The sequence below is a fragment of the Balaenoptera ricei genome, chromosome 2, assembly GCF_028023285.1.
Source record: "Balaenoptera ricei isolate mBalRic1 chromosome 2, mBalRic1.hap2, whole genome shotgun sequence".
Lineage (NCBI taxonomy): Eukaryota > Metazoa > Chordata > Mammalia > Artiodactyla > Balaenopteridae > Balaenoptera > Balaenoptera ricei.
In genome coordinates this window covers 3710658-3729468 of record NC_082640.1, presented here as the reverse complement: position 1 = coordinate 3729468, position 18811 = coordinate 3710658, and the positions used below count along the sequence as shown (strand labels likewise).

The 18811-nt window shown below is 37.6% G+C and overlaps 1 protein-coding gene across 5 annotated transcripts in view; it reads left to right on the top strand.

The window, feature by feature from the left end:
• Positions 1 to 18201, top strand: part of ARHGAP12 (Rho GTPase activating protein 12) — a 111545-nt gene extending 93344 nt beyond the window's left edge. For all 5 annotated transcript variants that reach the window (XM_059909905.1, XM_059909896.1, XM_059909876.1 and 2 more), the window contains 9 exons: positions 4654 to 4755; positions 7361 to 7459; positions 10239 to 10341; positions 11887 to 12003; positions 13795 to 13893; positions 15211 to 15288; positions 15388 to 15522; positions 15752 to 15854; positions 16691 to 18201. In XM_059909905.1, the coding sequence (XP_059765888.1) occupies positions 4654 to 4755; positions 7361 to 7459; positions 10239 to 10341; positions 11887 to 12003; positions 13795 to 13893; positions 15211 to 15288; positions 15388 to 15522; positions 15752 to 15854; positions 16691 to 16865 (1011 nt within the window). In that variant the 3' untranslated portion in view covers positions 16866 to 18201. The remainder of the gene's footprint in view (positions 1 to 4653; positions 4756 to 7360; positions 7460 to 10238; positions 10342 to 11886; positions 12004 to 13794; positions 13894 to 15210; positions 15289 to 15387; positions 15523 to 15751; positions 15855 to 16690) is intronic.
• The last annotated feature ends 610 nt before the right edge of the window (positions 18202 to 18811 follow it).

Genomic DNA, 18811 nt, shown 5'->3' with positions numbered 1-18811 from the left:
AACGTGAACTTTCTGGAATGTTTCCTCCCTTTTGCTTGACTGATGCTTTGGTTTGCTCTCTGGTCAGCCAGTACAGTGGAACTGACCTGTGATAGGCTTTCCACATTAAAAGACTGAAATTTTTGTTTGACTTGTCTTAAAGTAAATTGATAATTATTTCTCCTTTTTCCCCTGAGGTGAAGCATATGGTACTTTTTTGTTTATATTAATGCATTTCTAGAAGAAGATGCAGTTAAATTTCTTCTTCCTACTCGTGGCTCAACTTTTATTTGAAACTGAGTGAAGTGAATGAAAGAAAAGGAATGGAGAAGCAATTAGAGATTAAAATAATAAAAAAAGTTCCTGAAGAAAGCTGGATAATGGTCATTTGTTTGATAATTACTGACCCCTAAATATTGAAGGTTGTGGTATATACAGATAAAGCAAGTACATAGATCATTTTGGTAAGTGAGGCATCATTGAGGTAGGCAGATAATGTATGTGATTTAAAGAAAATGAAATTTAAAAAAAAAATTTGAAGATGTTAAGTGAATACCCTGGCACAGAACCATTAGTACAGGCTGGTTGCATTTTATGAAGGTCTCTTGAAGACCTTACATAACTCAGAACTCATAATTAAAACTAATGCCGACAGAGGGTGTGGGGTATTTCTGTTTATCAGCTAAAGTTGTGTTATTGCATTACCAGAAGCGTAGCTTAAAATTCACTGAGCTAGCTAATTTTGAAATTGGAGAATTCTTAATGGAGTTTTAACTTTAGAGATTTACTCTTTGAATTTTTGCCCTTAAATGAAATTTTATTAATATGTTGTTAATAATACAGTACATTACGGTAATCATTTCAGGTTGGTATAATTAAATAAAATATAGTCATACGGTGTTTTATAGTCTTAAAAACTAAACAGATATGATAAAATGCTTGTTTATACAGTCAATTCTTAATTTTTATTTTATGGCTAATTAAAAAATCTCAAACTGCCTTGCTTTTTCTTCCCATATGTAATACATATTAAGAGAACGAAAACTAATTTAAGTGACCTAAGTAAAAGCTAGTAAGATTATTCAAATAAAAAGTGTGTAAGTATGTGTAATATATTTTGGCATATACAACACTCATGAATATTAAAAATTGATGAAATATGCAAGATGCTTCTTAATTAACTCTGTAATTAGGATTGTTCAAAAAGGGTTTGAAAGAATCCTAGCTTTGTTTCCATGCTTGGTCACCAGCTAGATCTTTCGTAGGTAAAACGTTATCCTGTTTATACAGTGAAATCACACCTAACCTGAGGCTAACACATAAGCTCAAAAGACAAAAATCACCTATAGTGAAAATTTCCCTTGAGTGTCTCTCAGGAAGATGCTGTGAGAAGTTAGTCTCTCGCAGAGCCAGTTTTTTCCTTTGATGTTAGAAGAGATTGCTCTTCCTTCAGTTGGGTTCAGATGGTTTGTTCCGGGGCCATGCTGGAGAAGTATGGTTCTTTATAGATTAGTTTCACACCTGGTGCAAAAACCTATACCGAGATCCACTGGAAGAAATAGCCAGTTCAAATCTTACAGTCGACCCCAGGGCATATACTCATCTATGGGATGCTGGGCAAAATCATCCGTACTGTTTGAAGCTCTGTGTTTAGAAAACCATTCATGCTTTGTGTTTATTTTTGGTTGCATGGGTAGTAAAAACTGAGTAAATGAAATGTGCATATGCCACACGCAGCTCCACTCTAAGATAACTTTACACCAATGCTGTATCATCCAGAATCCAGCGAGCCTTTCCTTCTCCTTGGGATAGGTAGACGTCACTTGTTTTCCGGAAAATATTAGTTATCTCCCGGGTTGTTATATCAGTAACTTAAATTTTACTTGCCCTTTTCTTACTTCCTTCACCTCATTTGTTCAGCAGACATAAAAGCCTGCTCTGTTCTGGGCCTGGTGTTAGGCTTGGGGGTTCAGAAGTGAGTAACGTGACCCCCGTCTTCAGAGCTTACACTGTAACAGGGGGACCAGCACGTGCACAGTCACAAGACGACACGACATACACTGTGTTCCTTGCAGATTTAAATACTCATATTCCTTGAGTATATCAAAAGTCACTCCACAGATATTGGTAGTTGTTCAAATTCATTTACACGATGCTTTCAAATTTCTAAAAGTAGTGGCTTCTTTGGACCAGATAATACTTTGTTGTGGGGACTGTCTTATGCATTGGGGAGTTCAGCAGGTAACGGCAGCACCCCACCTCCAACTGAAAGCGTCTCCAGACATTGCCAGACGTCCCCGAGTGGCAGAATCGCCTCTGGTTGAGATCCACTGTCCTAGAGGAAGGGGAGGGCAAGCTGGGTGGCAGGGCCTCTCCCGAGAGAGGACGCAGACAGGGACCAGAGGACAAGGCCCGCAGGCCACAGGAGGGGCTCAGGGACTCCTCTCCATTCCCCCAAGGCTTCCATTGTGAGTATACAGGAGAACAAGTTAGCTTAAAGTAAGTTGTATGAAGCATTCATCTTAAAAATAAAACGTGAATTTATAGAATAAATTCAGAAGTCAGAAAATACTCTGAGATAAATTCTAGGGCCTTTGAAAAATATTTTGGAGGTGCAGCTTGGCCTGTGTTACCTGCTTACAGAGTCCTGTTTTTGTCCTCGCTGGTTCCGTTATGGTTTTCTCTTGTACGTCACTTTGCCATTGTGCACTGTAATGACATCGTCATTTTCTTCCCTTTTCCCATCAAGTCATTCTGCCGGCAGGGTTCAGTCTCTGAGCTCCTGCTCTCGCTGCTTTCTTCCTGGACAAACTCTGTCAGCCGCCGGCCTGCTGTCGCATATGTAAAATCTGCTCCTGTGTCCGCTGTCACTGTATGTGTTCTTGTTGCATGTCCTTTGCCACGGTAGTTCTGTTTTCTTTGCCATGAATGCATTGGAGCGATTTACAGTAGAGAAAAGCAGGACTAGATTTTGAGAAATAATGGATAACAAACCCAAAATTTTGCCAACCACATTGAAGCATTTTTATAGCATTCCATGTCATGTGATTGTATTGACATTTATATTTGGTTGCTATAACTTATTTGGTTGGCTACTTATAGCTTACCTTATAGCTAACTATCTACAGAGCATGTCATGATGACAAATTAAGTTGATTTCTATCATTTTGTTAAATGTGTCCATTTAAGTTTTGTGACGTTTGAGATATATCAAATTTGCTCAGAAAGTTATCTGTACCCATCATAGCTTTATGATTAATTACATGTCTTTTGAATGACAGAAGGTACTAAGGAAGGCAAAGGCTTTGTAGAATTGTTGAAATTTTAGTTGTGAATTTTATTATGATACCACTAATAAAATTCCATGAAATACCCTAAATTTTGTTTTGATTCCACTAATAAATTTCATATACTATCCTAAGTTTTGTTTCGTTATAACAAGTATATTATTTAAGTCCACACTGAAAAGATGAAGTAAGCGGGAACAGATGAAATCAAACCATTTATTAAATGTGAAACTACGAAGTAGTCATTAATGTTATGAATAGCGGTAAGTTACCACAAGATGGGGGGGGGGTAAGATCCATTTCCAATGACAAACATAATTTGAAAATATTTTAGCAAATGAAATTTCCTGTAACAAATCTTTATGACCTTAAAGATTACAATTCATCAGCCCTTAAAGATTTTAAAACCCCCAAACCCTACACTAACATAGGAATGCTATTTTCTGTTCTCAGTTAACAGACTAAACAGAAATTTAAGTTATGATGGCAAGATACAGAGTAGGTCTATATTTAACATAAATGTTCTGATATTTTCTAATCTTTTCCTTATCTGGTTAACAAAATATAATAGCTAAGTGCGGCTTCTTCTCAAACCACCCATGTCAGCTGTTTTCCTCTTCTGTTCACGGTTCCTCATTAAATTGCTGAGGCTTTAGAGCACGTGGCTCTAGTTTTTATTTCTAGCAAAGGCTGAATAGAAGAACATGGGGCTTAGGATTTTGCTTTTACAAGTTATTGTTAGTTGTCGACAACATAAATAGTTGATAAGAAAATAACCCTTGAAAGCACAAAAATCAGGTTTAGAGAATATTTATTAGGTGGAAAAGAACTTGGTTTTCTGTCAGATATTATTTATACGTATATAAGAATATTGCCTTTTGAACACATCATTTTACCTAGTCATAGATAGGTTAGAATAAATTCCAAAAAATAGAATTGCTAAGCCAAAGGATACGTGTGTTTATAAATTTGTAAATATAGTATGAGCAATTTTTCTTCTCTAGGAGTTCCAATCTATATCCTACTTGCACATGAGGGCCTATTACTCTGTAGCCTCACCAATGCAGTTTTTCATCGAACTTTTTTTGTTGTTTTTGCACTAATGGGTGAAAAAAGATTTTACTATGGCTTTATTTTGTATTTTTCTTATAATGATGGAGGTTGAGCCATTTTGTTTCCTTTTCTATGAACTATATATAATCATGTCTTACATTTTTCAATTTCAATTTAAAGTAGAATTTGTTATTTTATAATACAAAAAGAGAAGAGGAATTTGAGGTGACCACCTTTTTGATTTATTGTTAATATAAAATTGGCCTTATTCTTTTTGGATACACACATGTACATGAATATAACATAAAGGTTTTTCCTTTTTTCTAAAACGAAGTTTGGGAGTAATCAGTCCAAACCAGAGTTCACGGTGGACCTTAAGGGGGCGACGATTGAGATGGCTTCAAAGGATAAATCCAGCAAAAAGAATGTATTTGAGGTAATAAATTATTCTCTAAGTATAATCCACATTCTTGACCATAGTAATTTCATGTTCTGTTTTGAGTTATTTCGGGAAATGGTCTTTCAGTGTGACTAGTTAAGGCAAAGTTAGTCATTAAGTTACTTTGTATCATAATTTAAGGAAAAAAGCTGGTGTAAAGATCTGGCTTCATTTGCATAAGTCATTGGATCTCAGATGATGTATTACAAGCCTTTGTTCCACAAGTCGTGCCTTTCCCCAGCAACAATAAAAGGGTGTGGTTCCCTTTGCCTACCAACTCTAATATTAAAGAGCAAATTAAAACCTTCCTATTTGTCATTAAAAGCCGGCTGCGGTAATACATGATCCTGTATCAGTTACCTATTGCTGCCTAACAGACCATCCCAAAACTTAGTAGCCTGAGGAAAGAACCGTTTTGTTTGTTTGGTTTGGCCTGTGCGGAGGTGAATGGTTCTGCTGATCTCACCCCGGACCGGTCACCCGGCTTCAGTCATCCTGTGGCTTGACTGGGGCTGACAGTCTAGTTCCCACCTCCAGGGTTGGTGCCAGCTGTTGGCTGGGCTCCTTCTCACCATCTCTCCTCCTCAAGGAGGTGACCCCAGGCTTCTTCACATGTCAGGGTTCCAGGCGGGCCAGAGTGGAAGCCGCGAGGCTTCTTGGGGCCCGGATGTGAGAGTGAAACAGCAGTGTGTTCCGTGGCCTAAAGCAGGGCGCGGGGCTGCCGAGGATTCACGGTCCCCCGCTGGTGGAGGGGCGGCAACACTGCACAGGGCTGCGTAGGCGGAGAGCAGAGGGCGCTCGGCCCGTCTTTGCAGAGAATCTCTCCTGTCTCAGGTCTTTCCTGCCTGTCGTCCAGGCAGATTAGAAGAGTTGATACTTCCCGAGTGGAACCCGGGTTTTCACTCCTGATGAACCTGCCTTTAATACCAACGGCTGCTGGTCTCTCCTTGTCCAATGTTCCCTCTCTTCCAAGACCCACAAGAAACGTTACCACAGCACAGATGCTGCTGCTTTATGCTTTTAACATAGCACTTGTTCTCATGCACCTGGAGCTTTAACGTAGCACTTGTTCTCATGCACCTGGAGCTTTCATCATCTGTACATAGCACTTGTTCTCATGCACCTGGAGCTTTAACATAGCACTTGTTCTTATGCACCTGGAGCTTTAACATAGCACTTGTTCTCATGCACCTGGAGCTTTAACATAGCACTTGTTCTCATGCACCTGGAGCTTTAACATAGCACTTGTTCTCATGCACCTGGAGCTTTAACATAGCACTTGTTCTCATGCACCTGGAGCTTTAACATAGCACTTGTTCTCATGCACCTGGAGCTTTCATCATCTGTACATAGCACTTGTTCTCATGCACCTGGAGCTTTCGTCATCTGTAAATTATTCCCCCGCTAGGTTATTAAAAAATTTTCTTTTCGAGCAAAGAGACTGCATGTTTTTCCTTATTTTTATAAAGTGAGAACCTCTAACAGAGTACCTTGGCCCACTCTGTAGAAGAAATGCAGGAAAGGAAGTCACTGTTACCTGAGATAGCCTTGTTTCATTCCAGAATGAAGAAGGTCCCACGGTCAATTAAATTTGGGAAATAGTGTATATTTTATTCCTCTGTTACAAGGTCACAGTGCGCCCTGGAATAGCAAAACCCTGAGAGGTCTCGAAGGATAGAATCTTGTTTAGCTCTTTTCAATCCAGCATTTCCCAAATTAACATCACATAATGAGTTCTTGATTTTTTTTGAGGAATGCCTTTTAAAACATTACTTCAGGAGCTGTTTGAGGAATATATCTCAGAATGTTGTTTGGGAAACATTGCCATATGTTTCTCTAGGAAAAAAGAAAATCAGACACTTACCAAACAGAAAATAGAAGGAATGATTTCTATAAATACCTCAAAATTCTTCCTCAGTCAGGTGTGAGAAACTTTGAGCCCAGGAGATCATACATAAATGGGTTATTGCGTTCATATAGAATCATACATAGTGTCCTTACTTTAGTTAGTTCTTGATTTGACAATTTAGTGATGTTTCTGTCCAAAAGGGTTGTGACATTTATTGTCTGTGCCCTCTCTTTGTACCAAGTCATTATAATTTCCTCTTATATAGTCAATATTGAAAGTCTAACTCTTATATATTCTCTTTCTACATATATTTTTTTAGCCAGAGAGAGAAGTTCTCAAATTTATGTTAAAATTTTATAGATTTTATTTCTTAACAAATTATGTTTCAATTCTCATTTAAAATGCACAGCGTAGATACTTCAACTTATTTTTTAATGATAAAGTATTCTAGATTCCAGCAAGTTTTATGTTGTTTGTGTGACGGAGTTTGGGATCCTAAATTATTAGATTTTCATTGAGAATTTACTGTGAGAAAAACGTCATGTTTTGTAAAATAATCCGGCTGGTATTCTTTTATACTAAAATAAAAGATAATTCCATCACTGTGGAGTACTGTAACCTTTCCACTATTAATATAACATATGGCATCCAATCTTCTGGTGGTTTTGTAGACTTTGAATTAAATGTATTTATTTACTTCATTGAAAGCACTAACCATACTTTTTTTTTTTTTTTTCCTTCTTATCTCTAAAGCTGAAAACCCGTCAAGGAACAGAACTGCTGATTCAGTCTGATAACGATGCTGTTATTAATGAGTGGTTTAAAGTTCTCAGTAGCACTGTCAGTAATCAGGTATGTGTTTGACTCAGGTAAGTTTTTTTTTTTTGACTTTAGAGCTGTTTTTCTTTTCCTTTTTTTTTTTTGGCTTTCTAACTGGTTATTATATATCTAGTTTCCAATTTATATTTGAAAAAATACTTTTAAAAAATACATATTTTGACAGAGGTAGGAAAGACAGTGATTAGTTTAGCAATTCCCAGGGGCTGATGAGTGACTTAACATTGTCATTTATAGGATTTTGCCACCAGTAGATTTCACATAACTTTCACATGAGGCATTGGTTCAAAAAAAAAAATAGCTCAGGAGGTAGGGACAGTCTAACTGTGCCTAGTACGTAGTATTTATTCATGGAGCGAATGCTTTGGAAATCATCCTATTTGGTGGAAACAGGTCCTGAGCAAAATGGTGAGATGCATGAAGCTGTCGTCTTGTCATTCATACTTTTTCTTTCCTAGTGACCTTTCTACTCAGAGTACCCCATGTTCCTGGAAAACTTCTTCTCATGTGTATTACAACCAAAAAGAACCTCACATTTATATTCTGAAGCTGTGTTTGTAAGAGCAGTAATAAACAACTAGAAGCTGTACTTTCTTAGACTGTACTCTTACCCCCTCACCATATGGGGACATGGTTCCTGATTAAGGATCATGTATCAGTGACAGAAGTGAAATGAAAGTGAATACTTACGGGAGTATGTGATACAGGTTTTAAACTAAATGGAGACAAAAAAAGTTGGGGAATCACTGGCTTTAGTAGAGATGGAGATGTCTTTCAGAGACTTTATAGGTGATGCTTCATTATTCATAAGGTTTGTGATTGTACCAAGGTGTTCTCCTTCTGTGGGTCTCAGTTTTTCTACTTAAAAAAAATAGAGAGATTGCACTGGATTGTCTGCAAGTATCCTTTTAAGCTCCAAAATTTTATGATTCACCCAGTTCAAATCACCCAGATTTGGAATCTGACTATTCTTTAACTCTTCCGCCTCCAACTTTTACCTCTTCTAGCAAATTATTTACCCATCTAGATGTGAATTCTTCCTTTGCAATTTGCAATATTGTGTGATATTTCTGAACCTTGTCCCTTTCTTTCCATTTATTCCTGAAACCATGGACAGGCCTTTAAATGTTGATATTAAGAGTAACCTCCTAAACAGTTTTCCTTATTTCATCTCATCCCCCACCAATGCATTGTTAATGCCACTACTGTATGAAACTTCCTAACGTCACTTTTATAATCCTCCCCTGCACAGAAACCTTACGTGACTCCTATTAGAATTCAACAACCTGAGCCCAGTCTGTCTTCTCAAATGTACCTTCTACTCTACCCAGGACGGGCTTGCAGGTCTAGTCACTGCGATGTGCTCGCTACCCCTTGAAAGCAAGGGTGCCTGCGTCCATCTCACACACGTGTGAGTGCCTTACGCACTGGGGTATAGCAGCGTGCAACCGGATGCTGCACCTTTATGCATGGAGCTTGCAGTCAAAGACAAGATTATGGAGGACAGACAACTGAACAGTTAATATAATGAACATATAAAAACTCTGACTAAGTAGGGGCTAATCTAGTGTAGGGATCAAGGGAGGCCTTGCAGAGAAAGTGGCTTTTTAAATTAAGGCCTAAGGGTTCAGGGAATAAGCCAACTGAAAAGAGAGGAACATATAATTGACTCTAAAAATTTTACATGTATACTGTTTACAAAGTGGCAAAAGATACTGAGGGCAAAGAGATGGGCAAGATTACAAAACTTTATTAAGAGACATTGACAAAAACTTAAATGAGACGTATATCATGTTCATGGATTAAAAGATTCAATTATGTAAAGATATAATATTCTTCCAAGTGACTTATAAATTTGTAGGTTTGAGATTCTGGAATCTCATTCAAAATCCCAGTAGGTTTTCTGGTGGAACTTGACAAACTTATTCTAAAATTCATATAGAAATGCAAAGGGCTAAGAATATGCAAGACTTCTTTGAAGAAGACTTGCTGTAGCATATGTCAGGACCTTATAAAGCTGTGTATCCATAATGGGATAGATATACAGACCTGTGGAACAGAATAAAGAGCCTGGAGACAGACCCACGTACCTTTGGACACTCTGTGCCAGGTAGAGCATGTGCTGGGTCAGCTGGATGTCCGAGAAGAATTGGAGCCTTTCCTTACACTGTGCACAAAAATAAACTCTGGGTGGAGAAAGGACCTCAGAGTAAAAGGCAGAGCAGTGTTTTTAGCTTTGAGAATTCAGTCCGCTTTTTAACTTGTAAAAGTGACCGTAGTTAGGCTGTAAATGAGTTCTAGGATTTCTTTCAATTCCTGATATCCGTAGGTCTGTGAGTAATGAGTAATGTCAATTAACAATTGACACAAAGTGCAATTTTAAAAGATTGTTGGTGTGAAGCAGTTAAGGTACCATTGCTAGTTAGCTTTATCTGTCCTATTATCAACAATGTAGCATCGTCCTGTTCTATCACCACAGATTATAGCCCAACCTTTTAACTGTTACTACTTGTCACCTGATCAAAATGAGGCAAGATAGCATCACCATCAGTACAAGCGCATTATCCTTGTGAATTATCAGTAATTTTTTCCTTATCGAAATTCAGAGTTAATGCCATCAGTGGGGGTGGGGAGAAGAGTATTTTTAAAGATTTATCAAATATCTAAATCATATATCCTGTATACTAATTGGTTCCCTAAAATCATTTGGAAGAGTTGATTACTGATCATTCTGAGAATTACATCTAAAGTAATAGCAAAAGTAATATGTGTTTGGAAAATCTCTAACCAACAGACAGTAGAACCCGATGAAGCGATTGAGGAGGATATACCAGATTCACCAGGAATAGAAAAGCACGATAAAGAAAAGGACCATAAGGATCTGAAGAAATTGCGTTGTAAGTTTTCTTTCCCTGTGTTGCTAGTGGTTTGAGTGAGCTTATTCTCTTAGCAAAGGTTTAGAGTAAATATATAAAAGCTGAGTGGACTCTCCAGTGTCACAAGACTTCTGAGATTCAGGAGTTGCAGCCTCACTGGTTCAGTGTTCTCTCTCCTCATTAACTCATCATCATTTTTCAGCCTAATCGTATGCACCCCGATGGCATCATATTAATTTTAAGAGATTATGATACCCTTTCAAGAGAAAAAAATGCGCACAACGGAATGCGCTTATGTTGAGGTCTCTAGGAAGCTGAACTTTATTGATTGGAAAGTATATGATTACTGTTTAAGGTCCTAGACAGACCCTTAGACGTTAAGAAGCCAGAAGTCACGGGACATGTGCCTGTGGTACGTACGGAACTGTGCTCCCTATTGGGTGCCGGGCAGGCGTCTCCAGACCGGGCTATGTCTGCGCGTTTAATCTGCAGACCACATGTTATGTGTACAGGACCAGAGACACCAGCAGTTGTAAGGATTTCATTTTCTTTCCTTTTTTTTTTTTTTTTTGGCCACTCCATGCTGCATGGGGGATCTTAGATGGAACCCGTGCCCCCTGCAGTGGAAACACGGAGTCCTAACCACGGGACCGCCAGGGAATTCCCAAGGATTGCATTTTCTAACACAGGCCTCTTGTGAATTATGTGCTTTAAATAGGCCATTACCCGTGACTTGAACCTGCTTAAATCTATTTTAACAAATCCACATTTAACTGAGAAATTTTTGGTCTTCACATTAACTGAATGATTAGAAAATCAGTTCTCCTTTTTTTCTCCCACATTCTTAAGAAGTTTAGGCCTATTACTGACACTGTCACTGTATAATAGTGTAAACCACGAAACTTTTATTGTTTTAATTCTTTACTAATATATTGTTTGTGCTCTCAACTTTCTTCAAATATGGTTATTTTCAAGAAATTTACTTTCTGGATTTTTATTATTGTAACCCAAAGAGAAATCAGGACTGCAGGCAATGTGGAAATCCAGGTGGTCCCATCCTTAGCTCGGAGTAGAGATAATTATGAAGAGTCTTAGCTTGAAGTACAAATAATTGTGATGGTTATGTATACATATATATCCCCTGACTCCTAGTTCAGTGAGGATGGGGAAGGGTAGCGATTTTGTTTATGTTTTATGGGTTGGCTACTTTATTTTTTGCTGGTCATTTTACCGTCTAAACCTGATGGAGAGTCCAAGACTATATCATTTGTGAAATAATGAATATAAATTAGAATGACTTAAAATGTCTTGGCACATATACTAAAGAAGGCACAGTTTGCGTTCAGTGTTTAGTGATAAAAATGAAATGTTTCATTTGGTTTGTCACTTTGAAATTGTGTTAGTTTTTGATTCTTCATGTGTTACTCTTAAACCATATTAAAGTTAGAAAAACAATTTATATACGGTGATTTTTTATATATGAGATTAATACATTTTGAGTACTAGGTGGAAAAATTTTCATCAAAAAAGTATTTTATAAAATGCTTAATATCTATCTGTCTTAAGCCACGAAAGTATCTAGCATAGATTCTTCAGAACAGAAAAAAACCAAGAAAAACTTAAAGAAGTTTCTTACACGACGCCCTACTTTGCAAGCTGTTCGTGAAAAAGGTTATATTAAAGGTAGGTAGAAGTGATGTTTATAATAATGAACTTTGGCCCAAATCGGAAATAAGATATTTTACATTAAAAGCTGAAAATTTTCCAAACGGCAAAAATGTCTCATTCTTTATTCATAAAGTTATCAGGTTCAGTGATTAAAATACATTTGAGTAATTAAAATTGATTTTTTAATGGACATGAAGAGTTTATTTTAACTAAAGCATCAAACAGACATAAATACCAAATTAGCTTTTTAGAAACCCTGTACCAGAGGAGCTACATGGATGTGATGGGATGGCGTGGCAGATTTTCAGAATGACAGATTTTTAGTTTTGAGATGCACAGATCAGAAGAAATTTCAAATAAATAATCACTAGCTGTAGAAAGAAAGAAAAAATAATGTACAATTTTATTCTTGATTGTTTGCCTTCAGTTCTCATTTAAGGTAATTTTAAAATTAGGATAAAGTGTTTTTTTCTAACTAATTTTTACGTTTTATTTTCATGTATAAGAACCATAATGTACTAACAGAATTTTTTCTTAATAGGAAAGTATTCTTTAAAATCACATATACTTGTATATACCTTTAGTTTTTACAAGCATGTTTAATTCCAAAGATAAAATTTTCTAACACATGACTCAAAACAGAGACATTTGTTCATAATAAAAATATAGCAAAAGGTAACATAATTTATACCATATATGTTAGAGCTGTCTTTGATTATGAAGTTTCTAACAAAGACCATTGCAGAAACATCTGTTATGCAAAGCATCTAGATTAAAATACACAAATGAGTTTCATTAAAAAGCTATTTAAAACTTCTAGGAAGAGTCCAGCTAATTAAGTGATTCAAATTAGCGACCTTAAAGAGTTAAGGGTAGACAGGTACCCCCAGATAATGCACGTGAATTTAGCACATTGAGCTTTAGAACCTCAAAAAAAAGCCTGACAAATAAATGAATAGAAACTGCGGCTCATTGTTCGTCAGACCTTTTCAATGAGAAATATAAACGGTTGCCGCTTTCTGGTGGTGTTCATCCACTTCAAATACTGTATTTTATTTGTTTTCCTGAATATTTAGCACTCATGTGGAATTTCAAAACTGTTGGGTTGAAAGATTACTAGAGCGGACTTTGATATATTTTGTGAAATCAGATGTTGGCACACGATGGGCATGTGTTGTTTTTTTTTTAGATTTAATTTATTTTTTTATACAGCAGATTCTTATTAGTTATCCGTTTTATACATATTAGTGTATATATATCCATCCCAATCTGATGGGCATGTTTTAATAGTTTAAAAAATATTTGAGTATTTGCTAAGTGGTGGACTTGAACCTCAGTGCTGGGAATACCTGTTGGCATTCAAGAATTAGAGGGTCCTTGCCCGCATGAAACTTCTATAAAGATGAGAGACAGACAAGGTAATTCGGAATAATGGTGACTTACGTGAAGAATCTGACACAGTGATAAAACAGAGAGTGACGGGAACTGGGCTGCCTTAGGATGGTCAGAGGGTTCCTAAAAGGAGGTGACATTTTAGCTGAGACCAGGAGTGGTGAGAAGGAGCTCCGTCTGGGGGAAGGTTGATCTCTGCACAGGAGGAGAAGGTAAGAAGGGAGCCCGGCAGGAATGAAGGAGGGTGTTCTCGGAGCTTGGAGTCGGAAGAGCTAGGCGAGTGCAGGTCAGGCAGGCGTGCGTTGTGGTGAAAGTGTCTGCGTGCAGGGGTATCTTCTGTTGCACTGTGCATCATTTAGCCATTTTGTGAACTAAAGTTTAGCAAGGTGACTCATTTCTTGAAATCTCTTTCAGATCAGGTATTTGGAGCCAACCTTGCTAATCTGTGTCAGAGAGAGAATGGCACAGTGCCAAAATTTGTGAAGTTGTGCATTGAACATGTTGAACAATATGGTAAGAAAATGAATTTTTTTTTTTTTAAAGTTAAGCACACAACCCATTGTTTTGCCAGCAAAATCCCTAGGATTTTTATGATTTTGAGTGTTGCAACCAAAAGTTCTTTATAGTCATAAGTTGTCAAGAAAAGCATCTTTTTTGCAAAAAAACTTATTTTTTTGGTATTGTTTCAAATTAAGACCTTTGCAGTCATCTATTGCATGTTCAGTACTTAGGGTTGATTCAGCATATGGTATTCCTTGAAGCCATTGGGAGTTGGCATTGGCTTAAAATGGACGTGGTGATTGTGAAACTGTGTTTATTAAGAAATGATCCAGCAGTGTAAGAGACAGGAGGAGAGAGTGTTTGCTTACTAAGGGGAAGTTTCTTCTGTTTATAATAAAAATGAGATGACATTCCCAAACTGCTAAATCAACTCTAAAGTGTGCAAATGGACAAATCCTCTTTATGTCATTTCCTGTACTTCTGAAGACTTAAACTAATTTCTGTTTTGGTTAATTTTAACATGTTTATAATATTTATACTAGCTTTTAAAATAACAGTATCTTGACTGCAGTCCCATTAACTTATATCAGTATATCATCAGAAATATCTCGTGTAATTAAAATATTTGCATAAAATGTAATTTCTGCTAGTCACAGATCTCTGACTCTCAGCCTGACAATAGAGATGCCATGCTACTTGGCTTTACTAGAAGTTAAATGAGTAGCACATTAGATAATGTTAAGTGTGTGCATCATTATCATTTACTGAATATATGAATTTTTGGGCTTCATTGTGTGAATTTCAAATGATTCTATTTCACATATAAAAGAAATTAATAACTATCAAATTATCAGTTGTTATAGAACCATTATTTTAGTTGCTGGCTTGTATTAAGTTTATTTATTACAAGCACTTAATATGAGAAGCACTTTGATTCAGAGAGCACCTTAATATGTACATTTACACTCTCAAATGACGTGCAAAGAAACGGGTGGGCTGATTTTATCTACTGGCTTCCTTTACTTCTTGAATTATCTTCAGGTGTTTGCCGAAGTTTATCTTAAATTGCTAGTATTTCAAGTTTGAGATGATTTCCTTGAGATGGTGATCCACAGTCTACATGATAAAGTAGATTTGTTGCTGTTTACCAGACAATTCAGAGTGAATCTCCACCCCTCTCTCTCTGCCAAGCATCTATAAAAAGCCATTTAGAGGAAAAGAGTAATTTTATTTTAGGCTAATGTTAATAAGAATTCTAAAACATGAAAGCATCTTTAGAAGAAGACAACAAGAACTTTAAACATAAAATTATTGTTATTTGTCTCTTAGGGTTGGATGTTGATGGGATTTATAGAGTTAGTGGCAACCTCGCAGTGATCCAGAAGCTGAGGTTTACAGTCAATCATGGTAAGATCATATATTGTTACATACAGAATAAATAACTCATGACTGTTAGAATTGGTTTAAAATAATTTCAAAAACTTTCCCGTTCCTACTGTTTTCCAGATGAGAAATTGGACTTGAAGGATAGTAAATGGGAAGATATTCATGTCATCACTGGAGCACTGAAAATGTTTTTTCGAGAATTACCAGAACCTCTCTTTACATTTAATCATTTTAATGATTTTGTTAATGCAATTAGTAAGTATGTAATTAATGCCACTCAGTTTTTTCCCTAGATGTTGAAAACCCTCTGTAGCTGCTACAACACTGTTTGATATTTTAAACAAGTTTTTTCAAAGGATTGTTCTACTCCAGAAATTTTAAATGTAACCACCAGGTGTCACTGTGTATTACCAAATACCAGGTTCCAAAATAATGTCACTGCTTTCAGTTTCATGCAAAATCTCCAGTCATTGTCTTTTTTCAGAACAAGAACCAAGACAGCGTGTCTCTGCTGTGAAGGATCTAATCAAACAGTTGCCAAAGCCAAATCAGGACACAATGCAGACTCTGTTTAGACATCTCAAAAGGTAAGAGTCTCACCACAAAAGAGAAGGAGTAATTAGGGGGAAAAAGAAGGTCGGAGGAGTGCACAGGTATGAGATGCGGTGCAGGCCCCCCGGGGCCGGGCGGGGCCACGCAGACCTAGGTTCAGAGCCCGGCTGTGCTGTCTGCTGTCTTTGTAACATGAGAAAGGTGACTTCTCTGAGCCCCAGTTCCTCGTAGGTAAAATGGTTTGGTATAAAGAATACCTTGAAGTAGATTTCATATGTGAAGCATTTATATAATGCCTAGCAAGTAGTAAGTGTTCAGAAATTGTTGCTAAAAGTTAATTATGATGAAGATGAGATTGGTTAAGTGAGGAATATTCAGTTACCTTGAAGTCAAGGTAATTAGGTCTAAGTTACTACATAGTCACTCTGAAACTTCTGATAGAAAGAACACGAGATTACTAAAATAAGTGATCACAGTATGAGAGATTTTTTTTAAAAATAGCATAAAATGAGTAAAATTCAAAGTTTAATCTCTGTGCCCTAATGACATTTTCCCCCTGTCACCCTAGCGGAGGAATCATTGTTCCCTGAATTGTAATAGGTATTCAAGTCTATGTCTTATTTTTAAAACTAAGCTGAAATATCACACATTTAAAGTTTGTGAGAATACGTATACCTTTCAGCTGTGTTTATGCAAAAGAAAGCTTTACATGCTATTCAGACTGAATTCTGTTTGGTTAAATAGTTTATACATACCTTAGGAAAATGAGCATTATTTCTCTTTTCTAAATGCAAGCTGTTTATAATACTCTTTGAAGAATTTCCCCTATTTTAAAATTTTCTCTTTTAACAATTTTTCTTTTTCCTCTTAGAGTTATAGAAAACGGAGAAAAAAACAGAATGACGTATCAGAGTATAGCAATTGTGTTTGGTCCTACTCTGTTAAAGCCAGAGAAGGAGACTGGCAACATAGCAGTTCATACCGTCTACCAGAATCAGATTGTAGAGTTAATTCTTCTCGAGATAAATTCCATCTTCGGACGCTGACTCGTACTGAAGACAACCTGTGGAATAGAAGCCGGATTTCATCAGATTCCAAGTCCTTATACCTGATGTATTTTGTGTGTGGACCAAGCAGTGACTCTTTGATTTTGCACTTTTCTGAGGGATCAGAAGGGAATGGGAGAGTCCAGATGTGTGATAGGCCCTCATATTTGCTGCTTTGTTGCAAGTTGATAGAACTGTGTGTACGTTTGAATTAATTTTATCCTGAATGTTTGCATTTCATACTCTGAATTTCAGTAAAAAGCAAAACTTGCGATTCTAACCAGTCATATACACTGGATAATTTGGTAAGAATACTACATTTTTTCTCCTCAAACTGGATAACGTAGAATTTCTTCTCATGATTCAATAGGTTCATCACTCAATAGAACAATACTTAATATCAGCTATTTTGAAAACGCTCCTGGGCATTTAAAACAAAATGAAGTATAGCTGTTTTGAAACCTGTGTATTTTCTGGGGGGGGGTTTCTGCATGCAGTGGCAGTCTGATTGCTAGGACCCATTATAACCCAGATGCGATCCCTTGATGAAGGCTTGCTGTCTTTACGGAGTAGCACAGCAGCATACTAATAGTACTTAAAACACTGTGATATACTGGAGTTTAATTTAGCATAAGCCAGTTCAGGGTATTTTGGGGCTGTCTGTGCTACACTGACTTGTAGCTAACAATCCTAATCTACCTGGTGCCATACTGAGTTCTTGGTATGACCCTGTGGAAACCAACGTTATTTGATGTAAATACAGGCTAAAGACTCACTGTCCTTTAGCTTATGTATATAATTGTGTTATATAGTCTCAGAGTACATTCTAACCTCTCATTTCTAATCACGATATTGGTAATTCTCCGTGAATATTAGGTTTCCTCCAGAAATAGGCCGTTATTTGAGAAAGTTAACTGTGTGCACTTTTAGATTTTAATTACATTTACAGGCAAATCACTGTAATGCAAATGGTACTGGAACAATGCTGAATAGACTTGCTAAATGGTAAATGCACTACAAGAGGAACCCTTTAGATTATTTAATATGTACAGAATACATTAGAAAAAATTTATTACAGAATTCTAACTCTGCAGTACGAATAGTGGAAACCCATATGTAAATTAGAGGGATGTCAGATTGAAAATGACATTGCTAAATTTGAGAATTTCTTTTTACATTACTATTGTAGATTGGTTTGTATAATAAAACAGGGTTTGGAAGGTTTTGTTACAGAGAGCATGGTCTGCTGAAGATTTTTTAAAATGTATTTTTCTAGATTAACTGCTGTATATGAAATGTCTAATCTGAATAAAGAAAACTATAAGAGGTTTAGAGATTTTTCCATTGGAAATGTGCGTTTTGGTTTTTAATTTTGTTTCGTTTTTGCATTTACTGGCACACTCTTATAATACCTCATTTAAAAAAAAAATCAACTGAATCCAGTACTTCCTGTGGCAAATGTTTTCCTCATTTCACACCTTTTGTGCTCCCTGCCATGCCCGTGCCTCTGCCACCCACCCCACCCCTCCCCTCCCCCCTCCCCTCCCACCCCTCCCCTCCCCCTCCTCTCCCACCCCTCCCCACCCCCTCCCCTCCCACCCCTCCCCACCCCTCCCCTCCCACCCCACCCCTCCCCCTCCACCCCTCCCCCTCCCCTCCCACCCCTTGCCTCCCCTCCCACCCCTCCCACCCCTCACCTCCCCCTCCCCTCCCACCCCTTGCCTCCCCTCCCACCCCTCCCACCCCTCGCCTCCCCTCCCACCCCTCCCACGCCTCCCCTCCCCTCCCCTCCCCTCCCACCCCCTCCCTCCCCTCCCACCCCTCCCATCCCTTCCTCTCCCCTCCCATCCCCTCGAATCCCCTCCCATCACCTCCCGTCGCCTCCCATCACCTCCCATCGCCTCCCACCCCTCCCACCCCCTCCATTCTTTATTTCTTCATCAATA